This window comes from Phyllobates terribilis, unplaced genomic scaffold (assembly GCF_046119375.1).
Source record: "Phyllobates terribilis strain yellow unplaced genomic scaffold, ASM4611937v1 Scaffold_5__5_contigs__length_657084704, whole genome shotgun sequence".
NCBI classification, from domain to species: domain Eukaryota; kingdom Metazoa; phylum Chordata; class Amphibia; order Anura; family Dendrobatidae; genus Phyllobates; species Phyllobates terribilis.
In genome coordinates, this window is record NW_027362765.1 from 395907726 (window position 1) to 395920279 (window position 12554).

Sequence of the window (12554 nt, forward strand, 5' to 3'; positions counted from 1 at the left end):
CTTCAGAAAATAGTCTCCATCTGTATACCAGCGTTAGGATTACTTTATTTATTGCACAATCCGTAAATACATAAAATAAATTACCCGGGAGAAGGACCCGAGACCCCTCTACAGAACACTAAATCCGGGTCACAGACAAATGGAAGTGGGGGGGGGGGGGTGTTTAGCCAGATTTGATAAGAGGAATCGGCCTAGTGATCCACTACGACAGCTCAGCTTGTATCTCAACCTTTCCACTTATGTAGCCAAAATAAATAGAAAACGTATCATTACCACTACACTACAGTCACATGATCCAGTCCATGTCCCCAAACCATAGGGAAAGTCACGTACAACAAGGGATGGATTTGCTTTCCGTTTTTGGTCCACAGATGTACAGGGGTGTGGAAAAATCTCTCAAATAGTCCAATAAATAGGGAGGTGCAAGAGGCGGACAATGACTGGATACCTATAATGGGAAAAAAAGAGACAATTGTCACCAGCAATTAAAGAGATGTAAAACACTTTACTGCTAGTTGCGGAAGGGCTGTACAGGGTTAACAGGACAGCTAGCGCCACCTCTGTCCATGGGTTATACCTGGTAGGCATCTTTATAGTGACGGGCTCTGCTGGGTGTTCTGTACAAATCCTGTTTTGGGGGTTTTTAAATTAAGTTCCGAACGTAGGTTCTAACTTGATGTGAACCCGGCCAACGGAACAACACGGCCCGTCGTACGTTCTTCTATAGATGTATCCAATAAAACGTGTCATTCCCTGTACATACAGAACCGCACTATGGCTGTGTGTAGGACTCTTAGACCATTAGGACAGTCTCTAATTTTGGCTCAAAAAAAAATAAAGCATTAAAAATCACAAAGGCATCAAAACATAAAGGCCTTATATATTACCATCCAGCCTGAGCGCCAGTCTCTTCATTCCCACAGGAAGCGCACATACCAAATTGTGTCATTCTTTAACTGTGGTCCAAATAGTGGATTGACTTGGGATAAGATGGTCACCAGCCAACTACAGAGGAAAGGAACATAGTCAGGAAATCTCAAGTGTCTCATACATAGTCATGTCCGCAAGTGTTGGAACCCTTGAAAATGAAGTATTTCTCCCAGAAAATTATTGCAATTACACATGTTTTGTTATACACATTTATTTCCTTTGTGTGTATTAGAACAACCCCAAAAAGAGAAAAAAAAGGCAAGTTGAACATAATTTCACACAAAACCTCAAAAATAGGTCGGATATAATTATTGGCACCCTTCCAAAATTCTGGGTAAACAACTTTGTTTCAAGCATGTGATGCTTGTTCAAACTCACCTGTGGCAAGTAACAGGTGTGGGCAATACGAAAATCACAAAAAAGGGAGAAATTTACTCAATCTTTACATTGTGACTGTGTGTGTGCCACACTAAGCATGGAGAACAGAAAGAGGAGAAGAGAACTGTCTGAGGACTTGAGAACCAAAATTGTTGAAAAATTATCAACAATCTCAAGGTTACAAGTCCGTCTCCAGAGATCTTGATGTTCCTTTGTCCACGGTGCGCACTGCAGCTACACATTTCCATGGATGTGGACAGCAGAGAAAAGTTGATGAAAGCATACAACGCAGGATAGTCCTGATGGTGGTGAAACAGCCCCAATCAAGTTACAAAGAAATTGAAGCTGTCCTGCAGGCTCAGGGTGCACAGTAACATAGTAACATAGTTTGTAAAGCCGAATAAAGACTTGCGTCCATCAAGTTCGACTTGTTAGTTAAGTAATTGCTAAAGTTGATCCAGAGGAGGGCAAAAACCCCAAATGATTTAGCCAATCTTCACCTGAGGAAAAATTCCCTCCCGACTCTGAAACCAGCAGTCAGAATAAATCCCTGTATCAACCTACTATTTTATTTTATTTTTAAGTATATGCTGAAATCTGCCTGGTATCTAGAAATGCATCCAGTCCCCGCTTGAACTGGTGTAGTGAATCCGACATTACCGTCTCCTCACTCAGTGAATTCCATATTCTCACTGCTCTTACCGTAAAGAACCCCTTCCTATGCTGGTGCTGAAACCTTTTCTCTTCCAGTCTTAGTGAGTGCCCTCTTGTTACCGTAATATTCCTCCTTTTGAACAAATCCCGGGCAAGGTCTCTATACTGTCCCCTAACATATTTGTACACATTTATTATGTCCCCCCTCAACCTTCTCTTTTCCAGGCTGAATAGTCCTAGTTTTGCCAACCTCTCTGGGTATTGCAGTCCCTCCATTCCCCTTATTAATTTTGTTGCCCTCCTTTGTACCTTTTCAAGCTCATTTATATCTTTTCTATATATTGGGGCCCATAACTGAGCACAGTATTCCAAGTGTGGTCTGACCAGTGCTTTGTACAGTGGAAGAACAATGTTCTCATCCTTTGCAGCTATACCTCTTCTGATACATCCCATTACCCTGTTTGCCCTTACAGCAGCGGCCTGACTTTGGGCACTCCAATTTAGTTTGCTATCAATCAAGATGCCCAAGTCCTTCTCCATCTCTGAATTCCCCAATGATTTCCCATTCAGTGAGTACTGGTGACTTCCATTTTTCCTTCCCATATGTATGACCTTACATTTCTCCTCGTTAAACCTCATTTGCCATTTAATGCTCCACCTACCCAGCTTATCCAAATCCCTCTGTAGGTCTGCCCTGTCCTCTTTTGTATTAATTGTTTTACATAACTTTGTCATCTGCAAATATTGATATTTTACTATTTATCCCGTTGACTGTCGTTAATAAAGATATTAAATAACATTGGGCCTAGTACAGACCCCTGTGGTACCCCACTAGTGACGCTTACCCAATCTGAGTATATTCCATTTATAACCACCCTCTACCTTCTATCCTTTAGCCAGTTAGCTACCCACTTGCAGACATTTTCCCCCAGCCCCATCATTCTCATTTTGTATACCAACCTATTATGTGGCACGCTATCGAACGCTTTTGAGAAGTCGAGATACACGACATCCACTGGTTCCCCCTGATCTACTCGAGAGCTAACCTCCTCGTAGAAGTCAATCAGGTTTGTTTGGCAGGAGCGATTCCTCATGAATCCATGTTGGTTCGGGGTTAATAGATTATTAGCATCAAGATGCTCCGTAATTGCCTCTTTAATGAAGCTTTCAAAAATTTTGCCCACAACGGACGTCAGACTCACCGGCCGACAGTTTCCGGCGTCACTTTTCGCTCCCTTTTTGAATATTGGCACTACATTCGCCTGTCGCCAATCAAGTGGCACAGACCCAGTCTCAACAGAGTCCTTAAATATAAGATATAACGGTCTGTCTATCACATTACTTAGTTCCCTTAGTACCCGTGGGTGTATGCCATCAGGTCCTGGTGATTTGTTTATTTTAATGTTACTGAGGCGTTTCTGTACCCCAGCTTGGGTTAGATTTGTCATACTTAGTGGAGGATTAAGTTTGTCACTTCTCATTTCTCCTGTTAGTTCGATTTCCTTTGTGAAAGTTGTCGAAAAAAAATTATTTAATAGATTAGCTTTATCCTCATCTTTCTCTATGATTTTGCCTTCCTCACTTTTTATTGGTCCAATATTATTCGATTTAATCCTTTTACTATTTATATACGTAAAGAACAGTTTGGGATTTGATCTACTTTCCCTAGCAATACGTCTCTCTGTTTCCTCCTTTGCTATTTTTATTTGTTTTTTACAGGTTCTCATTTTTTCCGTGTAACACATTAGTGCCTCCTTGCTGTTTTCCTGTTTTAATCTCTTGAATGCCTCTTTTTTGCTATTTAACGCCCCTTTTACGTTCTTATTCAACCATATTGGTTTCCTCTTATTTCTGGCCCTTTTATTCCCATACGGTATATACCTCTCGCACTGAGTATTCAGAATTCTTTTGAAGGTTTCCCATTTACTATTCGTATTCCTTTAAGAACTTTGTCCCAGTCTATAAGTTGAAGGTTTTCTTTCAGCTGATCAAACTTCGCCCTCCTAAAGTTTAATGTTTTTGTTGTTCCCTTATTGATAACCCTACTGAAGGGCATTCTGAAGTCGATAATATTATGGTCGCTATTACCTAGGTGCCCCCCTATCTGTACCTCAGTTATTCTATCAGGCCTATTAGTCAATATTAAGTCCAACACGGCCTTCCCTCTCGTTGGTTCCTGCACTAGTTGGGAGAGATAATTATTCTTAATATTTGTCAAGAACCTTTTTCCTTTCTGAGATCTACAGGTTTCTGTTTCCCAGTCAATATCCGGGTAGTTGAAATCCCCCATTACAACCACTTCATTATGTTTTGCTACTTTGTCTATTTGTCCTAATAGCAGATTCTCATTCTCCTGTTATATTTGGTGGCTTATAGCAGACCCCCAGTAATATTTTATTATTATTTTTTGCCCCCTCTATCTCTACCCACATGGACTCGACCCCCTCTTCTCCCTCTCCTATATCTTCCCTTAGTCTGGGTTTTAGACATGACTTTACATATAAGCAGACTCCTCCGCCTTTCCCCTGTTTCCAGTCCCTTCTAAATAAACTATAATCTAATAAATTTACCGCCCAGTCGTAGCTATCGTCTAGCCAAGTCTCTGTTATACCTACGATGTCATACCTCTCCTCCGATATAAGCGCCCGCAACTCATCCGCCTTATTGGTCAGGCTTCTTGCGTTGGTCAGCATGCAAGATAAAACTTTGGGGTTATTTAGCATCCTATTCTTCTCTAACGATCTAACTGCACTATCCCCACCCCCCTCTCCACCCTCATTATATTCACTTCTCCCCTTCCCCCTTGCTTGCCTCACATCCCACCTATCTCCTTGGTTTCCCCCCCCCCCCCCCCCCCGTCTCTAGTTTAAAAACTCCTCCAACCTATTAGCCATCTTCTTCCCCAGCACCCTCCCCATTGAGGTGCAGCCCGTCCCTACGGTAGAGCCTGTAGCCGACCGCGAAGTCGGCCCAGTTCTCCATGAACCCAAACCCTTCTGCCTTGCACCAACTCTTTAGTGTCAGTGCAAACTATCAGTCGACATTTGAATAAAATGAAACACTATGGAGGGAGACCCAAGAGGACCCCACTGCAGACACAGACAAAGAAGCTAGACTTCAGTTTGCCAAAATGTACGCGAGTAAGCCAAAATCCTTCTGGGAAAGCATCTCGTGGACAGATGAGACCAAGATAGAGCTTTTTGGTAAACCACATCATTCTACTGTTTACCAAAAACAAAATGAGGCCTACAAAGAAAAGAACACAGTACCTACAGTCAAACACGGTGGAGATTCAAAGATGTTTTTTTTTTTTTTTTGCTGCCTCTGGCACTGGGTGTCTTGACTGTGCAGAAAGCATCATGAAATCTAAAGATAACCAAAGGATTTTGGGTTGCAATGTAGTGCCCAGTGTTAGAAAGCTGAGTTTGCATCCTAGGTCTTGGGTCTTCAAGCAGGACAATGACCCCAAACATACTTCAAGAAGCCCCCAGAAATGGATAGAAACAAAGCGCTGGAGAGTTCTGAAGAGGACAGCAATGAGTCCGGATCTAAATCCCATTGATCACCTGTGGAGAGATCTTAAAATTGCTGTTGGGAGAAGACGCCTTCACATATGAGAGACCTGGAGCAGTCTGCAAAAGAAGAGTGGTCCAGAATTCCAGGTGAGAGGTGTAAGAAGCTTGTTGATTGTTATATGAAGTGACTGATTGCAATTATTTATTCCAAAGGGTGTGCAACCAAATATTAAGTTCAGGGAAGCAATAATTTTGTTCGGCCCATTTTTGGGGTTGTGTGTGAAATTATGTCCAATTTTTCTATTTTTTTGTGTTGTTCCGATACACACAGAGGAAATAAATGTGAAATTGAAATAATTTTCTGGGAGAAATACTTTTATTTTCTGGAACAATTTCAAGGGTGCCAACACTTTCGGCCAAGACTATATCCAATCATATACATTATACACTGCTCAAAAAAATAAAGGGAACACTTTAAACAACAGAATATAACTCCAAGTAAATCAAACTTCTGTGAAACCAAACTGTCCACTTAGGAAGCAACACTGATTGACAATCAATTTCACATGCTGTTGTGCAAATGGAATAGACAATAGATGGAAATTATTGGCAATTATCAAGACACCCTCAATAAAGGAGTGGTTCTGCAGGTGGGGACCACAGACCACATCTCAGTGCCAATGCTTTCTGGCTTATGTTTTGATCACTTTTGAATGTTGGTTGTGCTTTCACACTCGTGGTAGCGTGAGACGGACTCTACAACCCACAGAAGTTGCTCAGGTAGTGCAGCTCATCCAGGATGGCACATCAACGCGAGCTGTGGCAAGAAGGTTTGCTGTGTCTGTCAGCGTATTGTCCAGAGGCGCTACCAGGAGACAGACCAGTAACACCAGGAGATGTGGAGGGGGCCGTAGGAGGGCAACAACCCAGCAGCAGGACCGCTACCTCTGCCTTTGTGCAAGGAGGAACAGGAGGAGCACTGCCAGAGCCCTGCAAAATGACCTCCAGCAGGCCACAAATGTGCATGTGTCTGCACAAACTGTTAGAAACCGACTCCATAAGGGTGGTATGAGGGCACGAAGTCCACAGATGGGGGTTGTGCCCACAGCCCAACACCGTGCAGGACGCTTGGCATTTGCCACAGAACACCAGGATTGGCAAAGTCGCCACTGGCGCCCTGTGCTCTTCACAGATGAAAGCAGGTTCACACTGAGCATGTGACAGACGTGACAGAGTCTGGAGACGCCATGGAGAGCGATCTGCTGCCTGCAACATCCTTCAGGATGACCGGTTTGGCAGTGGGTCAGTAATGGTGTGGGGTAGCATTTCTTTGGAGGGCCGCACATCCCTCCATGTGCTCGCCAGAGGTAGCCTGACTGCCATTAGGTACCGAGATGAGATCCTCAGACCCCTTGTGAGACCATATGCTGGTGCGGTTGGCCCTGGGTTCCTCCTAATGCAGGACAATGCCAGACCTCATGTGGCTGGAGTGTGCCAGCAGTTCCTGCAAGATGAAGGCGTTGAAGCTATGGACTGGCCCGCCCGTTCCCCAGACCTGAATCCGATTGAGCACATCTGGGACATCATGTCTCGCTACATCCACCAACGTCACATTGCACCACAGACTGTCCAGGAGTTGGTGGATGCTTTAGTCCAGGTCTGGGAGGAGATCCCACAGGAGACCATCCGCAACCTCATCAGGAGCATGTCCAGGCGTTGTAGGGAGGTCATACAGGCACGTGGAGATCACACACAATATAGAGCCTCATTTTGACTTGTTTTAAGGACATTACATCAAAGTTGTATCAGCCTGTAGTGTGTTTTTCCACTTTAATTTTGAGGGTGACTCCACATCCAGGCCTCCATTGGTTAATAAATTTGATTTCCATTGATAATTTTTATGTGATTTTGTTGTCAGCACATTCAACTTTGTACAGAACAAAGTATTCAATGAGAATATATCATTCATTCAGATCTAGGATGTGTTATTTCAGTGTTCCCTTTTATTTTTTTGAGCAGTGTACATTGCTCTGCACCTCTGTCATGTACCCTCCCCATTAGCTCCAGCACTAAGCAGACCTCCATAGGAGCCAAGCGTGCTCACTAATGCTGCAATATCACCGGCCACTGGGACCTAGGGCTGCACTAAGTCTCCGTCAGTACGACAGGTGATGAACTAAGCGGTGGTGCATATGGTAAGGGGGCATTTCACAGCCTCATTGTCGGGATCAATAGGGGCACCGATCACCTATCCATCTACAGGAGGCCGGGCAAATGGCTGATGCATTTGGGACTAGCATCCTTACTCATGGCGGAGCCATATTATTGGTCAGGAGGAAGCCAAGTGACTTGCAGATAGGACTAACGATAAGATGGTAACTTATATGGATACTTGATTTGTAATAAATGACATGATCAAGACTCCGGTCTTGTAACAGCTGATACTCTGATCTTGTGCCGATTGTTTCTACTATGTTCGGTGTGTGATAAATAAGGAAAACGCATTAGACGTTCCCATGGCCTCTTCTACACTGTGTTCCAAATTATTATGCAAAAAGTGTTTAGGAGTGATAAGGTAAGAATTTGTTTGTTTGTCAGTTAAACTCATTGATGGTGATGTGTGTCAGGGCTCTTTATATCACTGTAAGCAATTGCAGACACCTGTGCTAATTAGTTTGGCAGGTGTGTCCAATGAAAGGCAAGACTACTTAAGAAGGCTGTCCCACATTATTAAGCAGCCTACATTTTCTGCCAAAATGGGAAAGAAAAAGGATGTGTCGGCTGCTGAGAAGCAACAAATTGTGGAGTGTTTAGGTCAAGGCATGACTACAATCAACATTGCCAAGACACTTCATCCTGATCATCGCACAATCAAGAAGTATGTAGCTGATTCACAGTACACACGTGTGCGTGCTGATAAAGGAAAACTGAGGACTCTCTCCTACAGGCAATTACATCAGGTTAAAAGAGCAGCGGCAAAAAAGCCTTGTCATAGCAGCAGACAAGTTTTTGAAGCTGCTGGTGCCTCCAACGTCCCCCGAACAACAAGATGCAGGGTCCTTCAGAGGTTTGCAGCTGTGTGTAAGCCATCCTGTCGACCTCCTCTATCCACTGCACACAAGCAGAAACGGCTCCAGTGGGCCAAACAATACATGAAGACTGATTTCAAAACTGTTTTGTTCACCGATGAGTGCCGTGCAGCGCTCGATGGTCCAGATGGATAGAGTGGAGGATGGCTGGTTGATGGACACCCCATGCAAACACGGCTACGGCGCCAACAAGGAGGAGGTGGAGTAATGTTTTGGGCTGGAATCATGGGGAGAGATATTGTCGGCCCTTTTAGGATCCCTGAAGGGGTAAAGATTAACTCCATAATGTATGTTGAGTTTCTCAAACAGCACTTCCTGCCATGGTTCAAGAAGAAGAACCGTGTATTTCACAGCAAGATCATTTTCATGCATGATAATGCCCCGTCTCATGCTGCACATAACACATCTGCATCTCTGGCTGCTATGGGCATAAAAGGGGACAAACCTATGGTGTGGCACCCATGCACCCCTGACCTCAACCCCATTGAGAACCTCTGGAGCATCATCAAAAGGAGTGTCTATGATGGCGGGAGGCAGTTCCCATCTAAGCAACAGCTCTGGGAGGGTATTCTGTCCTCATGCAAAATAATTGGAGCAGAAACCATCCAAAACCTGACAAATTCAATGGACGAGAGAGTTCAGAAGCTCCTTTCGAACAAGGGGTCCTATGTGCAAATGTAACATCACCTAGAATAAAGTTTTGAGTTGAAAACTGTTTGATTTCAGTTTGTAATAACCGGCTAATGCTTATATTTTCAAAATGACCATTTTTTTTGTTCTTTATTAAAATGAAAAGGTTGAAAACTCTGCTGTGCATAATAATTTGGAACATGTATTTTGAGTGCAGTTTGAGTGTTTTATTTTTATAAAAATATACTGTTATCATAGGCAGTTTGTACAAAAACCTTTCAATTGTACTCTAATAGTTATGTGACTGGAAAATTACAATGACTGCAATTCATATAGGTAATTTGGGAAAATCTGAGAATATTATTTGCATAATAATTTGGAACACAGTGTAGATGAGGCTTTATTCTTTGGGAATAAAGTTGGATATCTTATATGAAGAGCTCCTTGGATACCGGATTAGTTGTTTCTTATTAGTTTGGGTTTTCAGATTGACTGCAGTGATCAGAAATGGTGGCTGCCGTTTACCTACACAGCCGCGCATCCATCGATGATCACAATGCTTTCGGCCGCGGTCAATTTGAAAACCGCAACGATCTTGCAGTATCGGCTCCAACTTGTAAACCTGACGTCACAGCAATTCTCTTATAAGGCAACAAAATGAAGATACTTACAACAGATAGCAGCAGACGGCGGTAGTGACCAACATGGTGATGATCACCCTGAGGGAGAGAAATGAGAGGTGTGAAGTCTAATCTAGTGGCACCAGACAGCTACAGATGATTCTCCCTGAGAATCTGCCTCCAGAGCTTATTATACATGAGATGGGGCATTACCAGTGTGAGATCAGACTGTCAGTCATTACATGTCTCACACCAGTAACGTCCCATTCATTTATAATAAGCTCTGGAGGCAGATTTTCCGGGAGATCTATGTCCGGCCCATAGATCTTAACAGCTCATTTACATATTAAGAAAAACATGAATTTCTTTGGAATAAGACATCGGATCGCAAATATGAAGGTGTAATTTTATTCAGCTTCCTATGACCTACATGTCCATATAGACGGCTCAGGAAGGTTAATCCCACTGACAGATTCCCTTTAAGTAAATCACATTGGGATTAGTGACTGTTGTGAGTATTTGCGATCCATGGGCTTCACTGTAGAATATGGTGGAATTACACAGAATAAAGCACAATAAATACATGTTTTTTTTGCGGTGTTGATTAATCTTCAATTATTTCTATTCCAGCTATAATTGTCCGCAGCCTCATAAAATCTGGAGAAAGACGCAGCAGAGCCGATTTGGTCATTGTGAGCTCAGCCGGCTCTGCTACATTTGTGGGTTGATCGGGTTTAGTCCAATCGTGGGGTCTGCAGATTGTATGGAGGTCACTGCTGCCCATCACACATAGTACTACTACCCCCATCATCCAGACAGACTTTATACAGGGATGATAGCACTGGTGTGGGACTACAGGGCTAAGGATAACGCTTTAGTGTAGACTGCAGTCTATGGCAGCAGTGATGATGATGAGGAGCCTCTTACCCTCTGTTGGGTCCTTTCGGGACGAACCATGGGGCGGCGATGCCGATGATGCCCCAGAAGGTGGTGAAGATGATCATGGGCACCGTGAGGGAGTGCGCGGTCATCCTGCCGGATCAGCGCCCGATACAAAGTGTCACCGCCTGGAACGCCGAGAATCTCCGCTCACACCTGCACTTCCGCTCTGCTCGCCTGCCATTGGCTGCCGCTCCCCTCTCCGACAGATCCTATTGGCTGAGCGGTGAGTCAGTCCGGAGCAGTGATTCCCCCTCATCCAGGAGCATCACATCCTTCAGAGATGTGTCTGCAGCCTGGGGAACTACAACTCCCAGCATCCCCTGTGTGGTGTATTAACTGCTTGTTGTCATTTCATTGAAAGCATTGGCGAATGACCCTGGGATTTATAAAGTGATCAAAGCCACTGAGATTAAAGGGATTGAGGTGCAATAATAACAAAAAAAAAGAAAAGGATGTGATATTCTGTAAGTCCACAGTCAGGCTATGTTCACACATCATGTTTATTTCAGCTTTTTTTTTTCAGCAGCAAAACCTGATCTTTTGCCAGGAGGTTGTTCAGGATTTTTCTTGCGTTTTTGCTTATTTTTTGGTGCGTTTTTTTCACTGTTCTTTTGTCTCTTTTATGCATGTGCATAAAGTTCAGTGAAAAAAAAAAAAAATCTCATTCTGGTTTTGGCACAAAAAAAAACGCTGAAAACTTGACACCTGCGTTTTTTTTCACCACCCATTACTTCCAATGGGTGAAAAAACGCTGAATGATGTGACAGGCTGTATTCTGCAAAAAAAACCACACAAAGCACAAAATCCTGAACAACAACAAAAAAAAAACATGATGTGTATACGAGATATCTGGAATCTCATAGACTTTGCTGGTATTGCAAAATGCAGCTGAAAATTAGCATAAAAAAACCATGATGTATGAACATAGCCTTACAGTCTCCTAAACTGTGTATTCTGGACGTTGTAGAGTTAAATATTAAACACCCTGCACAGTGGGGTAACAAAGCTTGTGGGCAGCGATGTCATATTTCCAAAAAAATAGCCCTAAATCATCACAGGTCCTTAATAGGATCAGTCTCATATTGGCCAAAGGGACGATATTTGGCACCCCCAGGATCCAGGTACAACTGCAACTTCGGCGGCCACTTTCGAGTGCGTAGCGGCTGCTACGTAAGACCCTTCCCTGATTGGGATCCTTATTAATATGTTATTTTCAAGAGGTCGCTCAGGTTTGGTATTGATAGCCCATCGTTAGCATAGGTCATCAGTATTAGTTTGGTGGAGGTTCAACACTACCCCCCCACCACCGATCAGCTGATAAGTAAATAGTGTACAGCACAGCTCCATTCACTGTGTAGTGGTCATTCCTGGGTACTGCAGCTCCGCTCCCATTCACTTCAATAGGAGTTGAGTTGCAGTACCTTAGAACGGCCACAACACAAAGTACAGCGCTGTTCTGCCCGGATTCTGCACACTGTGTAGGTCCAGCAGCCACAAGTCCTGTTAACAGCTATCATAAGTCCAGACAGCCCCTTTAACTCTTTCCTTGCGCAGCTGCTAGGGCATACAGCTTGCAGCTGTCCATGGACTAGAAAAGCCTGTGCAAACCCAGGTGACCCACATTTCATTTCTGGCAGTTCGGAGATCTACATGTTTTAATCTGGGAAATTTGAAAAGCTTGTTAAGCTCTATGGGAAAGGATGGGGGTGACCCAGGATGGCTGTAGGGAAAATAGGGGGTAGTTAGTCACATTTGACTCCAGAATACTTTGTTATAAAGAGGAGTTCCAGAAATCT

At 43.6% G+C, this 12554-nt stretch overlaps 1 protein-coding gene across 1 annotated transcript; it reads right to left on the bottom strand.

The window, feature by feature from the left end:
* Positions 1-21: 21 nt before the first annotated feature.
* LOC141273339 (V-type proton ATPase subunit e 2) lies at positions 22-10960 on the bottom strand. Its single transcript, XM_073685013.1, has 4 exons — positions 10744-10960; positions 9868-9915; positions 888-1005; positions 22-448 (listed from the first exon to the last, which is right to left on the bottom strand). The coding sequence occupies exons 1-3, from the start codon at positions 10845-10847 to the stop codon at positions 912-914; spliced, it is 246 nt and encodes an 81-aa protein (XP_073541114.1). The 5' UTR covers positions 10848-10960; the 3' UTR covers positions 22-448; positions 888-911.
* Positions 10961-12554: the final 1594 nt, after the last annotated feature.

Bases quoted from the DNA above. Each gene is read 5' to 3' on its own strand.
- LOC141273339 (XM_073685013.1), bottom strand. From the start codon at position 10,847: ATGACCGCGCACTCCCTCACGGTGCCCATGATCATCTTCACCACCTTC. The intron at 9,916-10,743 runs GTAAGAGGCTCC...TCTCTCCCTCAG, and splicing joins CCGAAAGGACCCAACAGAGG to GGTGATCATCACCATGTTGG. The intron at 1,006-9,867 runs GTAAGTATCTTC...TTTCCTCTGTAG, and splicing joins GCCGTCTGCTGCTATCTGTT to TTGGCTGGTGACCATCTTAT.